The following is a 27,481-nucleotide window of genomic DNA, read 5'->3' on the forward strand; positions in this document are numbered from 1 at the left end:
GGATCTTGGGTAGTTCCTTCTCTCCTCCATACTTTGCTCTTGCCATCACTCTGATGTAAGTTAATCTTCATCTCATCTGTCCACAAAACCTTTTTCCAGAACTTTGGTTGCTCTTTTAATTACTCCTTGGCAAAATGTAACCTGGCCATCCTATTTTTGCAGCTAACCAGTGGTTTGCATCTTGCAGTATAGTCTCTGTATTTCTGTTCATGAAGTCTTCTGCAGACAGTGGCCATTGACAATTCCCACACCTGACTCCTGAAGAGTGTTTCAAATCTGTCAGACAGGTGTTTGGGGGGTTTTCTTTGTTATGGAGAGAATTCTTCTGTTTTCAGCTGCGGAAGTCTTATTTGGCCTGCCAGTCCCTTTGCGATTAGTAAGCTCACCAGTGTTCTCTTTCTTTTGAATGATGTTCCAAACAGTTGATTTTGATAAGCCTAAGGTTTGGCTGATGTCTCTAACAGTTTGATTCTTGTTTCTCAGTCTCATAATGGCTTATTTGACTTTCATTGGCACAACTTTGGTCCTCATGTTGATAAACAGCAATAAAAGTTTCCAAAGGTGATGGAAAGACTGGAGGAAAGACTAGGTGCTGAGAGCCCTCTTATAACTGCATTAAGGAGGCAATTAAATGCACCTGAGCAATTACAAACGCCTGTGAAGCCATGTGTCCCAAACATTATGGTGCCCTGAAATGGGGGGGATCTATGTATAAACACAGCTGTAATTTCTACATGATGAAACCAAATTGTATACAAATGACCTTGATTAAAATCTGATAATGTGCACTTTAACCACGTGTGATATTTTCCTATTACATATCTTAAATTGTGGAGTACAGAGGCATATAAATAAATGATGGGTCTTTGTCTCGAACATTATGGAGGGCACTGTACATACTTTGTTCTATGTAGATTTTGAAGATGGGTACATGATAGAAATGGATAGACCCAAAATGCTGGTGTAACTCAGCGGGACAGGCAGTTTCTCTGGAGTGAAGGAACGGGTGAAGCCTCGGGTCGAGGTCCTTCTTCAGATTGAGTCGGGAGAGGGAAACTGGAGATATGGAAGGGTACAAAATGAATGTAAGGTGTGAGAACGACAGATCAAACCATACTGTGATCAAGGAAATGTAGATTGATTCATTGTTGGTCGAGGGGAAGGTCACAACGAGGCATACAAACAGTAAAATTAATCAGGAGGACAGGGAAACTAGTCGGAGAACTAGGGTGGGGGAGGGACGGAGAGAGGGAAAGCAAGGGTTACTTGAAGGAGAAATCAACGTTCATACAGCTGGGTTGTAAGCTGTGGTGGGAATGTTGATGTTAAATATTCTGAACGTTTATACAAATCTGAACATTTACTCTCTTCTATAATTCACAGGAATAAAGGAACTGATTCAGCTCTTAAATTCAGCTGGAGATGAAGACAAGCCCAAATTAACAGTTCTACTTTGTGAGGTGTTGACAGCAATTTATCTTAGCCTTTTTGTTCATGGTTTGGGAACTCATTCCAGTAATGAGCTCTTCCGTATCGTGACTCATCCTCTTAACAGTAACATGTGGGCTGCAATTTTTGGTGGAGGTGCACATGTACCTGCAACGGACCAAATCCAGGCCACAGCTACGACAGGTTGGTTGACATTACCTCACTTTGTGTGTTCTTAATTATTCACTGTTAAATGTAGTCATAAAATAAGAAGCATTATTGTTGGGTGTTTTTTTTTTAGTTTGATCAGAATTATACCACGAGAAACAATGAATAACTAAATCAGGTATAATTTGCCTTTGTTTGTACTATGACCATTGCACAGCTTGCCATAAGAACATATTTTAAATGATTTCATCCCAGATTCTTTATTGTAGTGCTGTGAAGTTTCTCTATATTACTGTGAATTTAGGTCAAACCTTTTTGTAATGGTCTATTATGAAATTAACCAAGTAAGTTAACTATTTTGAATCTGACCTTAGTTAGAATAGCGTGAGGAAGTTTAGAGGTATAGTAGTATTAATACAGTCCAAAGATGTGCAGGTACTGTATGTAGGTTAATTGGCTTGGTAAATGTAAAAATTGTCCCTGGTGTGTGTAGGATAGTGTTCATATGCAGGGATTGCTGGTCGGCGCAGACCTGGTTGGCCGAAAGGCCTGTTTCCGTGCTGTATCTCTAAACTAAACTAAATTAACATGCCAGGCTTATCTTAAAGCTATGTGCGGTCACATAATTAAATTTCACTGCATTAAAATTAGCGGACAATGGTATGATATTAGAGTGAATAATCTAGATGTTTGAATGGTAATAGAATGGTAATTTTACAGAAGATTTGTTTTGCAAATATTCATTTTGGCTCAGATGAGTAAATAGTTGTGCTTAAGTAAAGGATACTGGGGTATGTATAATCAAAAGTATTACAATAATATTCACACATTCAATGGCCTCAGTGTTCATGGCATAGTGCAGGATTACATTTAAACATGATAATACTAGGTCATTGTTATAGCACTTGTGCATTAAATGTCCAAGACATAAGGGTGTAATTTAAAATGGAAGCCAAATCTCTTGGGGAGAAATTACATGCAGAGGTGGAAGAAATTTGAAGTTTTATTTCTTATTGCTTTTTAATGCTAGTTCATTCAAGCTTGAATCTGAGATTTCTGGACTTTTGTTAACTAAATTACTCATGGAGATTTTGAAAAGATGAACATGCAGGAAAAAGTGAATATACATGGAGCTAATCAGAGATCAGAATTGACTTCCGTAAATTGTAGAAGAGATTCGAGGGACAAAATGCCCTGATCCTCCTGTGAGGTGTACAGATTCAATTCAGTACTCCATTTAGTCCAAGATCTAAATATGAAAACAAGACACCAAGTGCAGGAACAATTCAGCAGGTCAGGCATTGTCTCTGTCGAACATGGATAGGTGACGTTTCGGGTTGGGACCCTTCTTCACACTGATTGAGGAGGGGGGGGGGGTGTGGAAGAGAGGAGGAGCAGGACAAAGCCTGGTAGGTAATTGGTTGCAGCTAAGTTGCAATGCAGTGAATAAGGATTGAGCAAAAAAACATTTTACAAGAAAGGTTGTGGAAGTGAGAAAATTGTTATTGGATTACTTGTATGTCTACTAGGAACTGAGTCTTAGGTTAACTAGATTTAGTACTACTGCATCAAATTCACCTTTGCATTGGAATCACATTAGAGCTTTAAGGTAGAGATAGATTCTTGATTAGTACGGGTCTCAAGGGTTATGGGGCGAAAGCAGGAGAATGGTGTAAGGATGGAGAGATAGATCAGCCATCATTGAATGGCAGAGTAGACGATGGGCCGAATGGCCTAATTCCGCTCCTATCCCATGGCCTTATGACACTAATGACAACTGGTGAAAGATGCACTTAGCTTTATTCAGACTCCTGTTTGACAGGATAGCACTCAATTTCTACTCTTTCAGGACACAAGGTGATCAGTCTCAGGAATATTTCTGGCTTCACTTTGTTCCCTGAGTTCCAGACTCTGGTTCTCATTTTGCAAATTCCGTCAGTCCAAAATTTTGTCAGGAGTTAAGTCCCATTTCCAAGACATTTCTACCCCCTGTTATTTCTGTTCGCCAATGAAGCCGGACAGTTCTCCAATGAAACAGTACCACATCAGCAATCCAAACCAATTACTGCCCATTTCATTCATGTGTCACAGGATTATCTTCAGTTTTCACTTCACTAATTGTGTCTCATCCTAGTTTTCATGTGCTGAGCCAATTGGGTACTGAGAACAGTAGAAATGATTGTCCCTGAGCAAGATCAAAGTACAAAGAACTCATTCCTACATGGGTCTCATGACTAAGTCTGATCACTAACCTAAATATTTCTTACTGTAGTGTCAGACAGCTCTTCTGTCTGCCATCGAGACCTGTGATGTTATTGGAGATATGCAAGAGTGGGTTTATTTTTTCTTATTTCAACTACGACAAATGTTCATTTCCCAATTAATTAGGCCTCTGCGACCTTGAGCCTTGATCAAGGAAGCTAACTTCAAAATTAATGATTGCTACTTTGAGAAGCGGGGAGAACATTGGCCCTTAACGCATGCCAATCTGTTAATATTGAGGTTCACCCTTTCAATTAAATTGTTATCAATGTACAATGGCTCACAAGGCAGCAGTTGTACATTATTCCCAGGCCATTAATTTATAGTTTTTCACAATTTTGCCTTTGAAGTAACCTGACCAATGTTATGGATTGGAGTCCCCACATTTGTCAAGTTTAAAGGGAATTTAAAATCAAATGTGGTGTCCCCACCCTTTTCAAAGTGCTGAAGCTATGCCTGAGTGATGTCACTGGCAGGGCAATCATGTTTTGTCTTCATATTTGAGGCAAAATTAGATTATTTTGGCTTTTCTTTTCACATTACATTCGAAGCATTCGAAAAAGATGATTCCTTGGTCATTGTAAATATCCTCTATAATAATATCTAAAATATTGCTTTGCTATCTCATTAAACAGTTCTTTCTATCAGATACAAATCATAGAAGGTGTCTGGCAGAAAAGTTATTTCTCTTTGAAGTTCAATTTGACCAAAAGTACTTGTCGGGTCCTCAAAAATATATATTACTTAATTGGAATTATATAAAGGAATAATTTTCAATGAACAGCATTACAATTAAGCCCTATTTTAGGCAATAAAGGACCTCCTGTGGAGATTTTAAGAAAAAATAACACTTGTGCGCATCCTCTTGTATACACAACTTCAGATTGCAAGGTTATATTGTTGTTGAATTATGCATGGGATGTGCATCATTATTGCATCATTCTTATACTGCAATATTCCAATTTTTTTAAACAAATAAAATATATATTGAATTGAAATAAATAAATGCAATTTCAAAACTCCGTCAAAAATAATGTCGACATTGTGCCTCAAAAATAGATCTGAAAATTGATTTATCAATTTTCAATGGGAGAAGATTAATTTAGTCTATGGGGGGGGGCTCCTTTGGGTTTTTTGGGGGGAAAAAAGTGAAGTGCATATACTTTAATCCTAACAATTTACCTGCCAAACTTTAAATTGCTACCGAGCTATGTGAAGGATAGGTGCAATAAGTGTATTATATATTTGTTTAAGAAGTTTAAGGTGGATAAAAATGGGGGTGGAGAGAAAAAAGGGTTGGACTGAGATGGGCAGAATAATACAATGAATTTCTGCGTGTAAATAATGGGACCCACAGCTTTTTGAAGTGGAATAGAAGCAGAATATATTCTGAATATCTACTAAATGCTGGAAATACCAATTATTCAAAATCATTGGCCACATTGACTACAGAATGCTGTAATCTGCCTCGTTTGAAGAGGAAGTGCTCTTCTTGGGCCTCTGGGGAAAAGTATTGCAAAAGTGTAGGAAGCAAGGCAAGTGAGGTTAGTTGGGAGTGTGATATATAAGTAAAGTGACCAGAAACACTGCATCATGCTTCTCGCTCGAGCACTGTTGTTCCACAAAGCAGGCATCCAATCATCATTTGTCTTGGAGGAGGCAGCTTTGTTGTAAATATGGTATACAAGTTAAAAGTCATATAAATAAATAGCTGCTTCATATTGATTGTATGTTCAGGATCACGAATGGTCGAGAAGAAGGAAGTAAAAAGGCAAAGGTTGCACCTCCTGTGGTTTCACAAAAATGAACAGTGATAAGAAGAGAGGACATTGGTTGAGAAGGAAGAGTGAATCAAAAAGCCCTTGAGGCAATAGGCCCTTAGAACTGCTGTAATATGAGGTGAAGGTAGGATGTGTCTGCTTGTGGCATCATATTGCAGTTATCAAAAAATTATGGGGAATGATTTATTGAAAGTGAAAGCTAGAGGAATGAAAAATAAATACATTTGGAATCCTATCCTAGTTGTGAATATGGGCAAGAGTGATGAGAGCAGAGTTAGGGAAACCGATCATACATGGTCAAAGACCCTAACACCTTTCTTCAAAGAGAATTCTTCTCGCATATGTTGTATTTTGCTTATAGATTGGCCATAATTTGTTTGATTGCTGTAAATAGGACCATTTTAAAATACTGTTGGAGGATGTCCTTTGCCGATTCAATATATAAAAACAAACGGTTGATGCTTTCAGAGGGCCAAGATGAACTTGTGTTGGTGAGAGAATATAGATACACTGCATTTAGTTATGTTATAGATTACTTGAGATTGAAATGGGATACTCTCATAAAGTGACCAGATAGTATCTCCTTGGCAAAGCACACAGGAATTCCCTAATATGCATTAAATGTAAGAGTAACCATAATATGCAAATTATGCTGTGCTCCAGCTTCATGCGTTGGCCAGAGGTTTCCCTCCATAAATATGCTCAACTGTGGCTGCAAAATAAGATTGTTTAAAGAGGAATTGCAGTTCACTCAAGGTGTAATTCGCTTTCTTCCCCCAAAAGAGCAAAACTCACTTTGTAGGTAACAGTTCTGAAAATAAATCCACTTTCTTGCAGCCATATTCAGATCAGTTTATGAAAGAATCTGAATCCGCAAATGCTGAATGTGAGTAGCATTTTACTACTCTGCTGTAGTGATAGTATTTGAAATTAGCAATATTTGTCTTAAGTATTATAGCAGTATATGCAAAAATACTTTTAATTCTAAGGAGAGAGTCTTTACTTTGTTAGTTTTATATTTCTCTTTCCTTCATTTCTTCCACGTCATTCTCATTGCTTTTCCACTGATGAGATAATAACAGTAGAAGCGTTAGAAGAGTTATCTGATCCAGAGCTGCAGATTGATCCCTACCATTTCAGTATGTCTGAGGCTGAAGTAGTTAAGGTTACTGGTGAGGTTGGTGAGTAAATACTTAGACTGCCTCATATTTGTGTGTTATGGCTTTTCCAGTTAACTACAATCAATCAAGGCTAGATATGAGTAGCGAAATATTGTGAAGGTACCATTGCATTTTAAACTAACTCATTTGAATGTCAATATATCCATGCCTAATTGTCTACCATGTGCAAACAATAAAGTACCTCTTAATGTTTTCCTATTAATGCTCTTAATGTTTTCCTATTAATCTTGTCAATGTGATCTGTTTGAGCTGAAAATTGGTCATTTCTGCAAGTGTTTTTTTTTTCATATTTAAGTACGGTGCGTAGAAGAGCTGTAAAGGTATAAAACCTAAAAAGTAATGGTTCCTGTATGGCTAATTGGAGAAAAACAATACCAAAGCAAAGGAAAAGTTTATAAAGTTGCCAAAAATAGTAGGCCTGGGAATTAAATTCACACAGGAGATATAATAACCATATAACAATTACAGCACGGAAACAGGCCATCTTGGCCCTACAAGTCCGTGCCGAACAACTTTTTTCCCTTAGTCCCACCTGCCTGCACTCATACCATAACCCTCCATTCCCTTCTCATCCATATGCCTATCCAATTTATTTTTAAATGATACCAACGAACCTGCCTCCACCACTTCCACTGGAAGCTCATTCCACACCGCTACCACTCTCTGAGTAAAGAAGTTCCCCCTCATGTTACCCCTAAACTTCTGTCCCTTAATTCTGAAGTCATGTCCTCTTGTTTGAATCTTGCCTATTCTCAAAGGGAAAAGCTGGTCCACATCAACTCTGTCTATCCCCCTCATCATTTTAAATATTTATAAATATAGATTTATAAATATAGATTTATAAATATTGAGTAGATGACTTAAAAGCCAAAGTAGGATACAGGAGTTTTTATTGAAAGGAAAAACTTGCAAGGACACACGTAATTTCCGCCCAGTCGGTCATAAGGATTCATAATATACAATAAGGAAATTGCAGAGAAATTAAAGAAAACAATTAATTAATATTAAAGAAAATATGCACATTCTGCCAGACGTAGTGTGGAATCAAAGAAAACCAAGTGAACTTGGAGAGTACCAAGGATAGAGTTATTCAGTACAGAAACAGGCTCTTCAAACAAACTCATCCATGCCAACCCAGTTGCCTGACTGAGGTAGTTCCAGTTGCTAGAGCTTTGCCCATATCCCTCTACACCTTTGCAATTTATGTACCTAGTCAAATGTCTTGTAAACATTGTAATTGTACCCACCTCTTCCACTCCCTCTGACAGCTCATTCTACCTACCCACTATCTCCTGTGTGAAAGAAATGCTCCGCAGATCCCCTTAAACTCTTTCTGCACTCACTTAAAACAATGCCCTCTAGCTTTTGACTCCATGCCAACCCTGAGAAGACTGTGACCATTTGCCTTATATATGCTCCTCATATTTATAGATGGTATAAATAAATACTCGGCCTCCTTTACTCCAGAGAAAAAAGCCCCAGCCTATCCAGTCTCTCCATATAACTTTTGTTGTCTTCAATGAGAAGGGTATTGAGCACAAGTTGGGACATCACGATACAGCTGTACAAGTCGTTGGTGTGCCCACACTTGAAGTACTGTGTGCAGTTCTGTTCACACAGCTACAAGAAAAATGTTATTAGTACAGGAAAGGTTCACCACCATGTCACCTGGTCTTGAGGACTTGAGTTACAGGGAGAGGCTGAATAGACTGGAACATTTTTCTTTGGAGTGTAGAAGGCTGAAGCATTAGGTTATTGAGGTATACAAAATCATGAGGGGTTGGAATAAGGTGAATGCTCATGGTGTTTTCCCAGGGTGAGACCCCCCCCCCCCCCCCGCCAGTGAATGGGTGTAAGACAAGGGATTGCCTTCAAATCTAAGAGATAACATTCACTCAGTGATATGAACCTTTGCAATTCTTTATCCCAAGGGTTGTGGATCTCAATCATAGTTTTCATTCAAAATAAAGATACATCGATTTCTGGAAATTGAGGAAGATGGGAATGGCTGATATGCTACCTCCATGCCATTTTGGAAAATGGCACTGAGGTAGAATATCAGCTATGAATCTTGACATAGAGTGGAGCAGGTAGAGTGGTAATGACTCTGACCTGCCACGGTCCTGTTACTTTGAATACTGCTTCTCTATGCATTGCTGTTTGAGTTGGATTTTCTTTTGTTTGGTACTTTAATGTAAGTATGTGTTTTCTTTAAAATAAATTGAACTGGAAATGAACTTTTCTATTCCATGTCTGAATTTCTGTTAAAAAAAATGTTAAAAAAATATGTTAAAGTGGTTGATACATAAATCTCAGTTTTTGTGGATTTTTATGCATGTCATCTGCTGTAACTATATTTTCTTATTTATCTAAACTCATGCATTAGAGAAATATGCCTGCTAGAGTTGCATGAGGGCATGAATTTGTATGTTCAGCATCTTGTCTCATTTTTCAAAGGGAATTGGAATTGATTTGGAATGTCAGAGAAATAATGCTGACACTTGCATCTATGTATCCTTATTATTGTTTCCCTTTCCAATTTACTTTTTTGTGACGGAAACAAAATATTATGTTAATTGCTGGGATGAATAAATTCTGGTAAATGAAAGTCAATCAGTCTTTAGATGCTGGAAATCAGAAATGCAAACAGAAAATGGTGGAAATGCCTTGCAAGTTAAGTGCCATCTATAAGAAGAAACAGTTAATTTTTCTGGTTAATTTCCCCATCCAAAAGAAAGGTCTGAAATGTTAACTCTTTCTCTTTCCACAAATTCTGCCTAACTGACTGAGTCAAAGAAATATAGCACAGAAACATGCCCTTTGATCCAAGTCTGAAGAAGGGTCTAGACCCGAAACGTCACCTATTTCCTTCACTCCATAGATGCTGCCTCATCCGCTGAGGTTCTCCAGCATTTTTGTCTATCTTTGATTCCTTAATATTTTAGCACATATCTTGCCCATATCTATTTTATTCTTCCTACATTTCCATCATATATTCTATCAATCACCAACATAATACGCATAATTTACAAAGGTGGTTAACGTATCATCCCATTTTTGGGATGTGTGGAACCAGGAACAACTGGAGGCAATCCTTACCATTACATACAAACTGCATGCAGACAGCATCAAAGGTCAGGATATAACCCGTTGTTGGAGCTATGAGACAGCAGCTCTACCAGCTGCACCACTGTGCTGCTCACCATTTTCTATTCTTGTTTAAGTTCTAATAAACATGTTGCCATAAGAAGTCGGTAATTTTTAATTGCAGCTCCCACTGATGAGAACTATGACAGCCATTTTATGAGCATAACGTCAAGACCAATGATCAGAGATTCTGAAACAGCCTCTCCCAACCATGCTTCTCCTGATGTAAACCAGAAGATTCCTGTTTATAAAGAGAATTTTATCCCACCAGAGCTTAGTATCTGGGATTACTTTATTGCAAAGGTATGTATCAATTTGAGCAAACTTAATTTCATATTATTGAAAATGTGGAGATTAATATATTGAAGTTAGATTTTGGAACATGCGAACCGTGACCAGCAAAACATAAAATATTCAAACAAAATGTTTTCTCTTTGTGTGAGAATAAACAAATCTACGCATTTGAAAAACCATATTTACACCTATGCCATTGTTAAAGAAATTTAATTAATTCAGACCTATTTGCAAAACCTACCTTTGAAATGTACACCATATGTACATTTGATGGATAACACAGGTTTATTTTTAATTTGTGGTGAATTATCTTTGTACACTGATACTGTCCTAGGATCTTGTGGTCACATTGACATGTAAACTAAAATAAAAAAACACCCATGTAATCCCTGCTTGCAATGTTACATTAAACCATTTCTAACCTGTCTCAATTCTTTGCTCTCCAAGCTCCAATCTTTAAATGTACTATTTCCCAATGTCTCATTATTACAACCTGGAAGTTGTTCTAGATTGAAAATTATTTAAATTATTCTGTTATTGTAAAGCCTAAAGTTACAATCCTACCTGAAAGAGCTCTCAAAATCCATTGATGGCTGCATTCTCACTCTGTTGAACATAGAGTGAAAATTGTAAATGCTGAAAGCATTCTAGCCATGTACCTCCTGGAAATGACAGTCACAATACCATGTGATTTATTCTCGGAACAGGAAGATATTACAGTTGAAAAGTATTTTTAAATGAATAGAGCAACAGTAAAGAGGATGAGTGATTTTCAAAAATCTCACATACAGGTAACAATTTTTCTACCGTTTCTATTTATTTTGTTGAGAGGCGGAAGTAATACCACTACACAATAGGAGGCATAGAATAAAGGACTCACAAGACTAGTTTTAATATCTGAAAGGATGCAAGTTTGTTTGAGATTGAAATTTATAAAGCTAAAAATCTAAAACAAACTCGCCTCTCTTCATGACCTGCCTCTCTTGAATTTGGCAACTTGGTATAGAATTTTGACCTTTATGTTTAAAGAAGCGTACACTTGCATTAGTGATAGAGCAGAGAATGCTTATTTGGTTGATTATTGGGGTGAAGGATTTTGCACATGTAGAAAGATTGCACATGTAGAAAGATTGCTCTTTGAAATTGAGAAGAATGAAAGGTATCTTGTATAGAAAAAAAATTCTGAGTAGGATTGACCAGGGGAATGCTGAGAGCCTGTTTCCCCAATGATGGTACCTGGAACTAGGAGGCATAACTCCAGAATGAGGGGTTGCCCAAACGGCCGAGAAGGCAAGGAGTTTCATCTGAGGACTGACATTTTGGAATTCACCTATTCCTGAGAACTGGAAGTAGTGGCTGACATTTGGTGCAATTACAAGGGAGTTGAGGGTATGGAGGGAGATCTGGAAACTGGGGCCATTTATATTTTATTAAATATCAGAGCAGATTTAAAGAGACAATTGGCCGACTCTTCCTGTTGACTATGTTTTGCTGTTAATGGCGATGGGGCAATACACTCCTAAGATAGGCTGAATTATTTAAGCTTTTAAATGGAAAGTATTCCATTGCTTTAAGCAATTTTATCTTTATTCTTGGTCAGCAGATCCACTGACATAAGGAATCCTGAAAGGGGAAAAAGGCAAGGAATGCCTTTGCGGCATTGCGTATAAAATCAAAGAGAAGTTATAGTGTGTCTTTTGGACTGAACAGACGAACCATTAAAACTCCCTCTAGCCTTCTATGATCTTTCTGTTTCTCCACCCCTAATGATTCCTGTATTATTCAGCATCCCAAGGTTTCCTCTTCCCAGCCCACCACTACCACTAACCTCTTCACACAACTAGCCCTGCCTAGCCTTATCTGGACAGTTAGATTTATGCTGACGATTTTGCATCCACTGAACAGCTAGCCTATCGATGTGGCTGGTCGCAGATGGGACACAAGAGGAAAATAATATTGACCAAATTCCATAATTTGTTTCCTATTGCTAATAAGCATCTTGCTAAATATGTACGGGAAGTATTTTTATTTCATAATTGAAGGAATCCTCCTAAAAGCTTTTAACTAAGGTTATAAATGACAATATAGTTTGCATAACACCAAGTCATTTTTTAAATCCAAGGTTACAGCTGTTAAGATCTGCATACGTTCTTTTTTCCAGCCCTTCCTTGCCCCGTCACAGAGCAAAGATGAATATGATTCGGACGAAAGCCAAGATAGTGACGATGAAGATGATGCATTTTCTTCAGACGTACAGCTTCAAGAGCATTCAAATCCTAATTCTTTCAGGTATGAGATATCTTGATTTGTTTTGAGAATATAACAAATGGATGCTGGAGTAAGCCATTTGACCCGTTCAATCATTTTTCACATTTAATTAAGAACATGCATGATCATGTGTCCTGTTCATTTTCCTCCTTGATCTTGTGATTCTCTTGATGCCTAAAAATTTCCTAATCTGTACCCTGATGAACTCAAGTATTGAACATCTGTTGTCCTCTGGGATAGAGAATTCTAAACAATTATAACAATCTGAATGAAGAATTCTTTGTTCTTATTTTACATAGACGCGCAGCCAAAATAGCAATCGACTTGTACAATTGATGCTTTGGGCTTTGTGAAAGTAGCCCAAGATCTTTCTACGGACGTCACACATTTTGTATTGAAAGCCTTTGCTGTATTGTTTTGCCGGACAATTTCTTAAATATGCTACTGCTGAAGATGCTTCACTTATCAATGGATTCCATATTAAAACAGTTTGCTGAGGTGGTAGGGGAATGTGGGATGTCTCCTCCTAGTCCTTTCAGTTATAATTATTTTTCAACTGGAAACCATTTCTGGTAACTTTATAAGAAAAAACATTCATATTTTCAATATCTTCAACAGAACCAAATCTGTCCAGAAGAAAAATAATTCTGTGTCCCCACATTACTGAAGTCCTGTCGATCTGATACCTGTCTAATAAAGCATGTCCGCAAACCTGGAACAAACATTTTCTTAAGTTATGGTGACCTTCTGTGATCTTGAGCCAGCAATAGACCTTTGTTTATTAAAAAGGTTCAGTATAATGTTAGTCATGAGAGTTATAGAGTGATACAGTGTAGAAACAGGACCTTCGGCCCAACTCGCCCACACCAGCCAACAATGTCCCAGCTATACTAGTCCCACTTGCCTGCGCTTGGTCCATATCCCTCCAAACCTGTCCTCTCGAGACGAACCATATAGCCTCACGAGACGAACCATCCGTAATGTCACCTCTGGACACAGCCGTGACATCCTCCTTAACCAACAATGCAACCTTCCCCTCCCCCCTCCTCTTTTCCCCTCGCCCCTGAAGCTCCTGTACCCCAGAACATTGAACTGCCAGACCTGCCCCTCCCTTAACCAGGTTTCAGTCATGGCTACAACGTCCTAGTCACTCATACCTATCCATGCCCTAAGCTCATCTAACTTACCCGTCAGGCCCTTTGCATTAAAATACGTGCAAATTCAATTCAATTCAATTCAATTTATTGTCATTTGGACCCCTTGAGGTCCAAACGAAATGCCGTTTCTGCAGCCATACATTACAAACAAATAGACCCAAGACACAACATAATTTACATAATCATCCATCACATTGCTGTGATGGAAGGCCAAAAAACTTTTCTCTCCACTGCACTCCCCCCCCCCCCCCCCCCCCCCCCCCCCGATGTCAGAGTCAAAGTCAAAGCCCCCGGCGGGCGATGGCGAATTGTCCCGTGGCCATTGAGCCACGCCGGGTAATGCAAGGTCGCACACCGGGTCTTGGTGTTAGAGCCCCCGGCGCGCGCTCGCAGAGACCCGCCGCCATTCCAAGCCGCGCGGGGCGGTGCTGTAAGGCCCCGCTCCAGGTGCTCTTCAACCCCGCAACTCGGGCGGGAGAAGTCGCCGTTGCGGAAGCCCCGAAAAGCGGTCTCCCTCCAGGGACCCGCGGGCTCCCGGTGTCACTGTCCGCCAAACCCGCAGTTGCAGCCACCGAATCTCCGGGGGTCGGGTCGCAGCAGCGTCCACCACAGCTCCACCCGCTCTGGACTCGGCCAGCTCCGCGACGGTGAGGTGAGTAGTCGGCACCAGAGCTCCCGGCCTTCCTGTTGGAGGCCGCTCCTCGTTGCAGCCCCAACGACAACGGAGACCCGACAAAGAAAAGGTCGGGTCTCCCGTGCAGGGAGAGATTTAAAAGTTACCCCCAACCCCCCCACACCACCCCCACCCCCCCCACACACATACCCCAACAAAAATAACAAACTACATAAAAACATAGACATAAAATAATAAAAACGCAGACGGACTGCAGAGGCCGCTGCTGACGAGAGCCGCGCCGCCTACCGGAAGTCTTCCATGAGGCATGACAGGAGCAGTTCTAGTCAACGGCGAAACATCTGCACCTTTCGACATCTCCAATTGAGTGAAGTAAGGTTGCGTTCTGGCCCCTGTACTCTTCAACCTCTTTTTCGGCTGCTTCCTGAGTCACTCACTCCAGGACCTAGACCGTGGCGTGTATGTGAAATACCGTCTGGAAGGATCTTTCTTTGATCTTCGACGACTGAACGCCACAACCAAGACGCACGAACGGCTCATTCTTTTTGAGGATGACTGCGCCCTCATGGCTCACGAGGAGTCTGGCCTCCAGTTCATTGTGACCAAATTGGCGGAAGCAGCACAGGCTTTTGGTCTCACAATCAGCCTTAGCAAAACTGAAGTCATCCACCAGCCGGCCCCAGACTCTGCCGCACCGCCCTCAAGTGTGTATATTGACAGCACACAGCTGAAAGCCGTTGACTCCTTCAAATACTTGGGAAGTGTACTATCATCTGATGGCTCCATGGGCATGGAAATCTCAACGAGAATCAGCAAAGCCAGTCAAGCACTTGGACGACTTGGTACACAAGTGTTGAACCACCACAACATCGAGCTGTCAACTAAACTCAAAGTCTACAAAGCTGTTGTGCTTTCCAGCCTGCTCTATGGCTGTGAAACATGGACCTTGTATAGGAATCACATCTGTCAACTTGAGAAGTTCCATGTGCGCTCGTTACGGTCCATCATGAGCATTCGCTGGCAGGAGAAAGTGCCCAACCTAGAAGTATTGGACAGATTCAGCTTCACAAGCATCAAGGTAATGATCATCAAAGCACAGCTCCAATGGACTGGGCATGTCATCAGGATGGATGAAACCCACATGCCTCGACAGGTCTTCTAAGGTGTGCTCTCCCAGGGACAAAGGAACCATGAGCGTCTCAGGAAGCGGTACAAAGATTGCGTCAAGGATTATCTCCACTATTGTGGTCTTGCGCCCAAGCAACTGGAAGCATGTGCCAGCGACAGAACATTCTGGCGTGCAGCAGTGCGAACAGCAGCTTCGAGCAGCGCCGCCTAGAGCGACTTACCAAAGCCAGGGAGAGGAGGAAGGCTGCCGCCCAGAACTCACCAGCGATGACCTTCACCTGCCCCCACTGTCCTCCAGTGTGCGGTTCATGAATTGGATTCGTGAGCCATGTCAGAACACACCAGAAGTGAGACTGCACAACCCGCCATCGTCGTTATCGACGGGCACCACCACCAGTTTAAACCAATCCTCCTTCCTCGCTCTATACCTTTCACCTGCCTATTCTGTCCACTAACCTTTCCCACACCACTCTCCATACCAATTCCTAGCCTCTCACGTGCCTCTGTCCTGCACAAGATCCCACCCCTCTGCCAATCTAGTATAAACCCTCCCATGTAGCATTACCAAACCTTCTCGCCAGGATGTTGGTCCCCCTCCAGTTTAGGTGATTTTTGTTTTGTATCAAGTTTATCATGTTGGATTATGAGGCAATTGGAAATTCAGTTACAAAATATTTCCTTTTCATTATAAAAAAAGTTGGCATTGACAATTGGAGAATGCATATCCCCAAATTAAACGAGGCAATCCAGAAGTTATTAACAGTAGTTCCCTACTCCTCCACAGAGTTCACATGTAATCAATGTAGAATCAGTAAATTGATGAGAACTTAATCTTTTATGAACTACTGTCAGAATGAAAAATACTGAAAATGTCACTCCTTGAATTACGTATAACTGAAATTTTCATAAATTGACTCTAGAAAATTATTTTATTATTCTCACAATTATTTCAATTCTATAGATTAAAAAATCTAAAGCCATCTTTTAAAATTTGTACTGTTTTGGTTTCTGCTAGGAAACGTACAAGTTCCGTTCGTTATTTAAGTCTCATTAACTTGTTCAAAAGCTTTATTTAAAAATGATTACATCTAATTTGCTTCAATCCGCTTGTCTTCGCTGCCATCTTAATGACTGTTTGTTGAGTTCTACAAAAACCATGTGTTTGGTGCTTAATTACCGGTGACATGCCAAAGGGGCAATTATTTTCTCCAAGCCAACTGAAGTTTTATGTTTAAGACGGAACTGCTGATGCTGGAAAATCGAAGTTAGACAAAAATGCTGGAGAAACTCAGCGGTTGAGGCAGCGTCTATGGAGCGAAGGAAATAGGCAACGTTTTGGGTCGAACCCCTTCTTCAGACTGATGTGAGGGTTGGGGGGGGGGTGGGGGGGAAGGAAGAAAGGAAGAGGTGGAGCCAGAGGGCTGAGGGAGAGCTGAGAAGGGGAGGACTACCTGAAATTAGAGAAGTCAATGTTCATACCGCTGGGGTGCAAACTGCCCATGGAAATATGAGGTGCTGCTCCTCCAATTTGCGGTGGTCCTCACTCTGGGCATGGAGGAGGCCCAGGACAGAAATGTCAGATTCAGAATGAGAGGGGGAGTTGAAGTGCTGAGCCGCCGGGAGATCAGGTTGGTTATTGCAAACCGAGCGGAGGTGTTGGGCAAAATGATCGCCAAACCTACGCTTGGTCTCACCGATGTAGAGCAGCTGACATTTAGAGCAGCGGATGCAATAGATGAGGTTGGAGGAGGTGCAGATGAACCTCTGCCGCACATGGAAAGACTGCTTGGGTCCTTGAATGGAGTCAAGGAGGGAGGGAAAGCGACAAGTGTAGCATTTCTTGCGGTTGCAAGGGAAAGTGCCCAGAGAGGGGGTGGTTCAGGTGGGAAGGGACGAATTGACCAAGGTGCAGGGTTTTGTGTGCAGGGTGCGTCAACATCTGCGATGAGCATTGTCCCTTTTCCATTGACCACAAACAAGGGTTGGTGCACCTATCGTGTGAAAGACAAGCTTCATGCCTTCAATAAATGTTGACTTAATTCAAACTGATACCAATTTTGATTCAAGTTTTTCTGGTAGGATTTCTAGCTAGAAAGCTTAAGACAGTGGTCTCAGAATAATTTCTGTTCAACTTTATGCAGAATTTTGTCATACATTAAACAATAAATGTCAAACAATAAAGTAACAATTTTTTTAAACTTTTCAATATTATTTAGCTGGTCACTGATGCGATATGCTATGGTGCAGTTGGTGCTGCATAAATTAAAGAACTTTTACCCAATGGCAGGCCTGCATCTTTCAGGTAATTAACTTGTGTATTTGTTTCAAAATGTGACAAGATAATATGTTTAACCAGCTGAATCAGCCTGCATTCATCCTCTATGCCTTAGCAAACTTTAGCTTTGCAGTTTTAACACGTACTAGACTAAGTGGGACCCGTTGGGTCCCTGTCCCACGGGAGGCCAAGTCCCCCAACGCAATACTCCACCACTGAGCCATAGCCCCCAAATGTGCATGATCGGCTGACGGGCCCCACACTATCAGCAGAAGTTAAGTTAAAGTTAATAACTTTGCATTTAAAATTTTCATTACCTCTTCCTACTATCCTCCTCCATTCCCCCTCATCCCGCAGCAGTCTCTCCCCCTCGTCTTCAGCTCCTTCTTTCCCCTGTCCTCCTCCTCTCCCCACTCCCTCCCTCACCTCTCCCTTCCTCTCCTTTCCCCTACACTCAGTCACTCCCTCCCTCCATAACCGCTCTCCCCTACCTATCCCCCTCCTCTCCCTCTATCCCCCCCCCCCACTGTCCTTCCTCACCTCCCCCAACTTACCCCACATCATGGCTACGTTTCGTAGACCCATATATAACTCCCATCGGATCATTTTTACCCTTGTAGTTTCCTAACTCTACCCACATTGATTTTATACCTTCTGATCATATGTCATCCCTTGAAGGAGTGAATTGAATTACTTACCAGCAGAGCCATCTCACCCTATCTGCCCAGGTAATGGAGATGGGGAGGGGGAAGAGAGAGGAGATGGCGGCGCTGGCTTAACAGCTGCGGCCCACCTGCAGTCCGTCTGTTTTTTTCTTTCGTTTTGTTCCTTGTCATGTTTTAGTTAATTTTGTTTTATTAAGTTGTGTATGTGTGTGGGTGGGGTGGGAGAAACATGCTTTGGTCTCTTCCTTCGGGGGATGCGACTTTTTCTTCGGTCGTATTCCCCGTCTCCGTCTGCGCCGAGGCCTAATGGCGGAGCTGGCGGCATCGGAGCTGTAGCAGCAACAGCAGCAGCAGCGGAGACCCGACTCGGCCCCGAAGCTGTAGCGGCGGCAGCAGCAGCAGCGGAGACCCGGCTCGGCACCGAAGCTGTAGCGGCGGCAGCAGCAGCAGCGGAGACCTGACTCGGCCCCGAAGCTGTAGCGGCGGCAGCAGCAGCAGCGGAGACCCGGCTCGGCCCTGGAGCTGTGGCGGCGGCAGCAGCAGCATCGGAGACCCGGCTCGGCCCTGGAGCTGTAGCGGCGGCAGCAGCAGCAGCGGAGACCCGGCTCGGCACCGAAGCTGTAGCGGCGGCAGCAGCAGCAGCGGAGACCCGGCTCGGCCCTGGAGCTGTGGCGGCGGCAGCAGCAGCAGCGGAGACCCGGCTCGGCACCGAAGCTGTAGCGGCGGTAGCAGCAGCAGCAGCGGAGACCCGGCTCGGCACCGAAGCTGTAGCGGCGGCAGCAGCAGCAGCGGAGACCCGCCTCGGTACCGAAGCTGTAGCGGCGGCGGCAGCAGCAGCGGAGACCCGGCTCGGCACTGAAGCTGTAGCGGCGGCAGCAGCAGCAGCGGAGACCCAGCTCGGCACCGAAGCTGTAGCGGCGGCAACAGCAGCAGCGGAGCCGCGGCTCGGCACCGAAGCTGTGGCGGCGGCAGCAGCAGCAGCGGCGGAGACCCGACTCGGCCCTGGAGTTGTGGCGGAGGCAGCAACCACCCGCGGAGTTTGAACCGTCGCCTCGGCGCAGAGGGAGAACAAAGAGGGAAGAGACAGAGACTTTAAGATTTTGCCTTCCACTACAGTGAGGAGGTGTTTGGTGAACTCACTGTGGTGGATGTTAAATTTGTGTTGATTGTGTGTTTTTGCCATTTTTTGGATTATATGTATGACTGCAGGGAAACAAAATTTTGTTCAGACCGAAAGGTCTGAATGACAATAAAACGAATCGAATCTAATCTAATCTAATCTAAGGAGGGGAGCGAGGGGTGGAAGCAGAGGAGGGTTGGTGGAGGGTGGGGAGAGGGAGGATAATGGAGGAGGACTGAAGAGGTAAAGTGAGAAGCGTTCAAATTGATCGTATTTTTTAACAAGTTTTTGGCCAATCAGTGCGGCGATTCTGCAGGAAGGAGCATCGCCGTCACGGCCGTGGCGGTGACTGACAGGAAAGGAGCCCAATCTGCGCATGTGCATTTTTAAAGATTTATAAACCTTAAATCATTTTTAAAAAGTACAATCGATCGGAACAAAACTTGTTGTACTTACAGCACAGGAGAATGAGTAAGGTGGTGAAAAATCGTAGCGCTATCATGTACCGTTTTTGTGCAAATAGAAAAACAACGCAAACCGGACAATAATAAGATCAGAGTTTTAGTTTTATACTAGACTAAGTGGGACCCGTTGAGTCCCAGCATCACACAGGAGGGCTGGTCATCCAACGCAATATTCCACCTCTACACCAATTCTAATATTGATGGCCAGTTGGGGGGTTGGGGGGGGGGGGGGGGGGGGGGAGGGCGGGGGGCTTTCTGGAGCGCTAGTATGGGTGTTATGGGCTGAAGGGACTGGTTTCCAGAGGGCTAGTATGCAAATTGTGTGCCAAATGGATTCTTGGGCTGGCGTCTCAGTCAATCAAGCCTGTTGTGCTGGCAACTTACTCACTCACGGCTGGTGGGCTGGTAGTTGACTCACGGCTAATCCTTGAAATTCTATTTCAAGCAGGGTATAAGGCCACCAAATTCAAGTGCATAGAAACATAGAAATTAGGTGCAGGAGTAGGCCATTCGGCCCTTCGAGCCTGCACCGCCATTCAATATGATCATGGCTGATCATCCAACTCAGTATCCCGTACCTGCCTTCTCTCCATGCCCTCTGATCCCCTTAGCCACAAGGGCCACATCTAACTCCCTCTTAAATATAGCCAATGAACTGGCCTCGACTACCCTCTGTGGCAGAGAGTTCCAGAGATTCACCACTCTCTGTGTGAAAAAAGTTTTTTTCATCTTGGTTTTAAAGGATTTCCCCCTTATCCTTAAGCTGTGACCCCTTGTCCTGGACTTCCCCAACATCGGGAACAATCTTCCTGCATCTAGCCTGTCCAACCCTTTAAGAATTTTGTAAGTTTCTATAAGATGCCCTCTCAATCTCCTAAATTCTAGAGAGTATAAACCAAGTCTATCCAGTCTTTCTTCATAAGACAATCCTGACATCCCAGGAATCAGTCTGGTGAACCTTCTCTGCACTCCCTCTATGGCAATAATGTCCTTCCTCAGATTTGGAGACCAAAACTGTACGCAATACTCCAGGTCTCACCAAGACCCTGTACAACTAGTAGAACCTCCCTGCTCCTATACTCAAATCCTTTTGCTATGAAAGCTAACATACCATTCGCTTTCTTCACTGCCTGCTGCACCTGCATGCCCACTTTCAATGACTGGTGTACCATGACACCCAGGTCTCGCTGCATCTCCCCTTTTCCTAGTCGGCCACCATGGTTGCAGTTTCATACCATTTGAAGTAGGGTGCAAAGCCACTAAAGACAGCGAGTCGTGACCTCTCCCTCCTCCATCTTGCAGAGACTGAGTCACACCCACATTTCTGGGTTTTATAACCCCTCCCCCCCCCCCCCCCACCGGAAAAGGTGTGGCTTTCATGGAGTGATTGACAGAGATTCTCAAAAAATTAAAAACTAATAACACTTTTATTTTTCATTGATGGGAAGAATTCTCTGCACCTGCTCAGCGGAGGGGGACTGAGTAAGATGGCCAAAAATCACAGCCGTAAGTGGTAGCGTTTTATCTAAAATCAATACACAGTGCAAACAGGAAGTTAGTGCATTTACAGTAGTGCCTTTTAACTGCAAGCCAATGCACCCAAGCCACCATTTGCAGTAAGTAGTGCCTTTTAACTGCAAGCCAATGCACCCAAGCCACCATTTGCAGTAAGTAGTGCCTTTCAACTTCATGCCACCATTTGCAGTAAGTGGTGTCTTTCAACTTCAAGCCACACCCAAGCCATCATTTGCAGGTAGTGCCTTTCAACTTCAAAGCTCCCAAGCCACCATTTGCAGTAAGTAGTGCCTTTCAACTTCATGCCATCATTTGACGTAAGTGGTGTATTTCAACTTCAAACCACACCCAAGGCATCATTTGCAGTAAGTAGTGCCTTTCAACCTCAAGCCAAAGCAACCAATCCACCATTTGCAGTAAGTAGTGCCTTTCAACTGCATGCCACCATTTGCAGTAAGTAGTGCCTTTCAACTACATGCCACTATTTGCAGTAAGTAGTGCCTTTCAATTTCAAGACACACACCAAGCCAAGCCAACCAGGGGAGGGGAGGAGGAGGGGGGGGGGGGGGGGGGGCTTTCTGTAGCGCTAGTATGAACCATTTTAGAACCAATAGACATTTTTTGCAAGCTTTAGAACCAATAGACATTTTTTGCAAGCTTTAGAACCAATAGACATTTTTAGCAAGCATTTTAGAACCAATAGACATTTTTTGCAAGCTTTAGAACCAATAGACATTTTTGCCAGCTTTAGTACCAATAGACATATTTTTGCCAGCTTTAGAACCGATAGACATATTTTTGCAAGCTTAGAACCAATAGAGACATTTTTGCCAGCTTTAGAACCAATAGACATTTTTGCCAGCTTTAGTACCAATAGACATATTTTTGCCAGCTTTAGAACCTATAGACATGTTTTTGCAAGCTTTAGAACCAATAGACATTGTTTTGCAAGCTTTAGAACCAATAGACACTTTTTTGCATGCTTTAGAACCAATAGACACTTTTTTTGCAAGGTTTAGAACCAATAGAGACACTTTTTGCAAGCATTTTAGAACCACTAAGGGCACTAACATTTGAGTAGACCTGTGTTCAGTGTTATTCACAGCTCAGAGAAACGTGACCCTCTGCCTTCCTCCATCTTGAAGAGTGAGTGAGGCACACCACTTCCTGGTTTTATAGTCCCTCCCCCCTGCCGCCAGCGGGGGCAGCAGAGAGAATGGGGAATTTTGTAAAAACATTAATATCTCTGTCATTTTTAATCGACGGGAAAAATCCTCGGCACACATACGGCGGAGCCACCTCTGAGCCAGGCCACCTCTGAGCGAGGTGGCCAAAAATGACGGCTGTAGGTGGCGGCGTTCTCTCGGAAATCTCAGCACAGATGGCCAAAACCGGTCAAGAACAGACTTTTAGTAATATAGATATATAACTCTGATCTTGTTATTTTCTGGTGTGTGTGTATATATATATATATATATACATATATACATACATACATACATACATACATACATAATGTGTGTGTGTGTGTGTATATATATATATATATGTGTGTGTGTGTGTATATATAATGGGTACATAAGAAGAAAAATGTTTTGAGGAGTGCAAAATCGGATGTAAAAGTGAAAAATGAGCTAGCGACATGGAAAAAAATGAAGGGTTTAATGACGGAGTGCAGGCGTAGCAGTGAATCAAAGGCCGAATTTGGCGCACACACACACACACACACACACACACACACACACACACACACACACACACACACACACACACACACACACACACACACACACACACACACAGTTTTAATATATAATAGATAGATATATGTGTGCGTGTATGTATGTGTGTATATATATATATCAGACACCCTCGCCCAGGCGACCCAGCCGGGGTTGATCAAGCCCCAACTTGCATCCCAGCAGCAACCGCCCACAGATCAGCCCTCTTAATCCAAAGCCACCTAGTGACTTTCTCTGCGGCTTCGCTTGCAGATTGAATGGCCCTCTTCTTTGCCAGCCCCGTAATGCCCAACTGGTTGAGGACTTTGCAGAGTGAGCATCCTGCAAAGCCTCTACACCCACCTCTATGTGCTCATAGTATGTCTCAAGCCTCTGTCCTGGCACATCTCCACCAGTTCCTGGTACTTTGCGTGTTTCCTCTCATTAGCCTCTTCAATACGCTCTTCCCAGGGCACTGTCAGCTCCAGAATGATCAGCTGTTTTGTCACTTCGGAGGTGATGATCATGTCTGGCCGGAGTGATGTTGCTGTGATGTGCTGTGGAAATTTCAGCTGTTTGCCCAGATCGACGTGCAGCTGCCAGTCTGGCTGTGTAGAGGAGGCCCGTCCTTGTTTTTGGTTGTGGTCGGGGCTTCTCTCCAGCTTTGACAAAAGTGATTGATTTCTTTGGGGCGTGGTGGCGTTTGTTGTTACCGATGGCAGTTGCTATGCTCTCAGCAACAACCTTGAGCACCTGGTCATGGCGCCACCGATAGGGACCTTCCCCAAGATACTTTGGGCAGCTGCTGAGGAGATGTTCTCATGATCCTCTTCCAGAGCAAAATGGGCAGGAAGGCGTCTCGCTCTTGCCCCAGACGTGGAGGTTTGCTGGGCTTGGTAGGGCATCGTAGACAGCTTGGACAAGGAACCGGAAGTGCTGGAGGTCTGCCTGCATGATATTTGACCAGGTAATCCTGCGCTGCGGTATGCTCTCCCACCTTGTCCACACTCCCTGCTGCCTGAGCCCCACCGTCCTGCTCACACGCTCTTCCTCCACACCTGCTCGGACCTCTTCCTGGATTAGATGGTGTCTCCTTGCCCCAGGCCTTGCCAACTTAGCCTTGGCCTCTTAGGGAAGTATCCCAAACCCGCACTGCCCGTTGCCATGACTCCCACCAATGCCTTTTGCCTTAGGCGTGACTCTACTACCTCCACTGCTTTCTCCACCCTCCATTTTCTCCCTGTTCTCACCTCGATGCCAGTCGATGACAACTTCTGGTCACTGGACTCCCTGTACTGCAGAGCTTCTCTTGTTCGCGCCACCATAAACTCTTCCGTGAGGCCACTGAATGGGAGCTGCAAGATGTTACTGGTCCCATACAGTGCAGCACTGTTGAGGCTGCGGGGAAGGCCAAGCCACCTGCGGAGAAAGCCGCTGATCTTCCTTTCGAGGGACTTAGCTGTGGTCAATGGAATAACGTAAACCAGCAGAGGCCACAGGACTCGGGGCAGGATGGAATGCTGATAGATCCAAGCCTTGAATCTGCCTGGCAGACCTGACTTGTCGACTTTGGTGAGCCAGGCTTCAAGGTCTTTTATGGACTTTTGAATGGCGGCAGAGCCTTTCAGAGTTGCGTCAAAAACCTTCACCAAACTCTTGACAGGTTGCTCAGTGATGGAGGGAATGGCAGTTCCGGATAGTAAGAAGTGGAATCTGTCAGTCACCTTCCCTTTGTTCAGCACCATGCACCTTGACTTTGTAGGCTTGAAACTCATCCTTGCCCAGGTGATAAGTTTCTCAAGACCTTGTAGGATCCACCTACTTCCTGGGACCGATGTTGTGGTGATGGTAAGGTCGTCCATAAAAGCTCTTATTGGGGGCTGTCGTACACCAGACTTGGTTAGGGGGCCTCTGCATTCCACCTCGGCTGACTTGGCCAGCATGTTCATGGCAAGAGCAAAAATAAAAATAGAAATGGTGCAGCCCGTTATTATTCCTATTCCAAGCCGATGCCAGTCTGATGATTCTGACCCAGAAGTCACCCTCAACCTGAAATTATGGTAATAATCCAGGATCCGGACCTTGCTCTTGATCAGGACCTTGATCATGGTGTTGGTGAATTGCAAGCTCAACCAGTTTGTGTGCGGTATGGACCCATAGGCATTGGCGAGGTCCAACCACACAACAACTAGTTTGCCTCTGTTTTCATGTGCTTCTCTAATGAGCTGCGTGACTACTCCAGTGTGCTCCAAGCAGCTGGGAACTCCCGGAATTCCACCCTTCTGCACTGAGGGATCAATGTAGCTGTTTTTGAGGAGAAACTCAGTTAATCTTCGGGAGACAATGCTGAAAAACACCTTCCCTTCGACGCTCAGCAGCGAGATTGACTGAAACTGATTGATGTTCTTTGAGTTTTCCTCTTTCGGGATCCAAACTCCCTCAGCGCACCTGCACTGGTCAGCAACTCTCCCCCTTCGCCATACCACCTTCAAGATCTTCCATAGATGTCGAAGGAGCTCTGGGCAGCGCTTATACACTATGTATGGTACGCCACTAGAGCCTGGCACAGAGGCTGAGCGTGCCGCCTTGATGACCTCCTCAACTCCTTCAGACTCGGCTCCCTCAGATTGAACTCTGTTGTTGGGGGGGCTGAGCTGATGAGAGCTTAGTTGGTTTCGATCTTCTGTTCCCTCACTGGATCGCTCGGGGTGTCATGGAGGAAGCGATTTACTTCATCTGTTGAGCACATGAGGTGGCCACTGTGCTTGTCCCCAGTTAATAGCTTGGTAAAACCAAAGGGATTGGAAATGAACGCAGCTCACTTCCTAGCTCTCTCTCTTCCTCTTCTCCTGTGTCACTCTGCTCTGCGGAGGGTCATAAACCTTTTCCTTAGGATGTTTTGTAGGTTTGCCAAGGCTTGCTTCTCTTCGGTAGATCTCTTGTACTGGTTTTTGAGGGTTCGAAGCTCCAGCCGCAGTTGATGTATTTTGGTGGCCCTGCGGATCATAGTGTAGGTGGTGGGCTTGGTGATACCTTTCTCGCGATGACTAAATCTTTCCGAGGCATTACTGACTATGATGGCAGTCATTGTTTGGAGTCGGCGATCTTGGAATCTTGGAGACTTTATTGTCATTCAGACCTTTCGGTCTGAACGAAATTTCGTTGCCTTGCAGTCATACATATAATAAAAGAACAAAACACACAATAAACACAAATTTAACATCCACCACAGTGAGTTCACCAGACACCTCCTCACTGTGATGGAAGGCAAAAATCTTAAGTCTTTGTCTATTCCCTCCTTGTTTTCCTTCTGCGCTGAGGCGATCCAGGCCTCCGATGCTGTGACCCCCACCGGGTGATGGTAAGTAAGTCCCGCGGCTCAATCTACATCTCCTTTGGCTGTGGCTTGAATGATGTTGGTTACGTCTTTGTTAAACTGCAGCCATTCATTCCGATTGCTGGCTGAGGGCCACTCAATCTGACGTCACAATGCCACATGCTGACCAATCCAGGCCCACCTGCCTCCAGGCCCAGGGAAAAATGTCAACTGGAATGTTTTTTCGCAAAGATACACACGCACGCACTCGCGCACACACACAGACAGGCACACCCACACACGCTCGCAAGCACACACGCACACACGCGTACACACACACACACACGTACAAAATCTCACACACACACACACACACACACACACTATTAGAGTTTTAATAGGTACTAGACCAAGTGCAGGCCTGTTGGGTCTGCTCCCCCAACGCACCTGTCCCCTACCCGAAGCACCCACGGGAGGCGTGGTCCTCCAACTCAACCCGTTTCCGAAGGTAAGATTCGAGCACTCCTCAGCAAAGATCATAGGTCGTGAGCTTCCCCCAGCACTGGAGATAAAAACAAAATCCCAATAGCATCTTCCCAATTGCAATACCAATTGACCCTCCCCCTCCTGTCGTGCCAGGAGCTACGATGGCAACATTGTTGCAAATGTGCACTTGCTGTGAGATGCCATTGAGCTGAAAAGTTCAGAGTGTTCCTGCCAGTGTTCTTGTCTTGCGGCCTTGTATCGAAGTGTGTTGGAAGCTGTGAGAAATTATTTTAACAGGAAAACCATTTTAAATTCAAAGTTTTGCAGATTTTTGAACATTTTCATTAATAACTCAAGAAATAAAGCATGACATTTTCAGATTAGGCGATTTTGGACTCCGTGGGGAAAAATCTCTACCGGAATATGTAAAAGATTTACTGTTACCGTGTCGGTTTTTTTCGAGACAATGTG

General features: G+C 43.6%; 1 protein-coding gene across 6 annotated transcripts in view; it reads left to right on the top strand.

The window, feature by feature from the left end:
• Positions 1-27,481, top strand: part of dmxl1 (Dmx like 1) — a 240,997-nt gene that overhangs the window by 138,945 nt on the left and 74,571 nt on the right. For 5 of the 6 annotated variants that reach the window (XM_033017479.1, XM_033017480.1, XM_033017481.1 and 2 more), the window contains exons 28-32: positions 1,384-1,632; positions 6,722-6,820; positions 10,092-10,270; positions 12,423-12,550; positions 17,665-17,750. In XM_033017479.1, the coding sequence (XP_032873370.1) occupies positions 1,384-1,632; positions 6,722-6,820; positions 10,092-10,270; positions 12,423-12,550; positions 17,665-17,750 (741 nt within the window). The remainder of the gene's footprint in view (positions 1-1,383; positions 1,633-6,721; positions 6,821-10,091; positions 10,271-12,422; positions 12,551-17,664; positions 17,751-27,481) is intronic. The other variant, XM_033017483.1, reaches the window with a different exon arrangement.

The sequence above is a fragment of the Amblyraja radiata genome, chromosome 3, assembly GCF_010909765.2.
Source record: "Amblyraja radiata isolate CabotCenter1 chromosome 3, sAmbRad1.1.pri, whole genome shotgun sequence".
In the NCBI taxonomy this organism is placed as follows: domain Eukaryota; kingdom Metazoa; phylum Chordata; class Chondrichthyes; order Rajiformes; family Rajidae; genus Amblyraja; species Amblyraja radiata.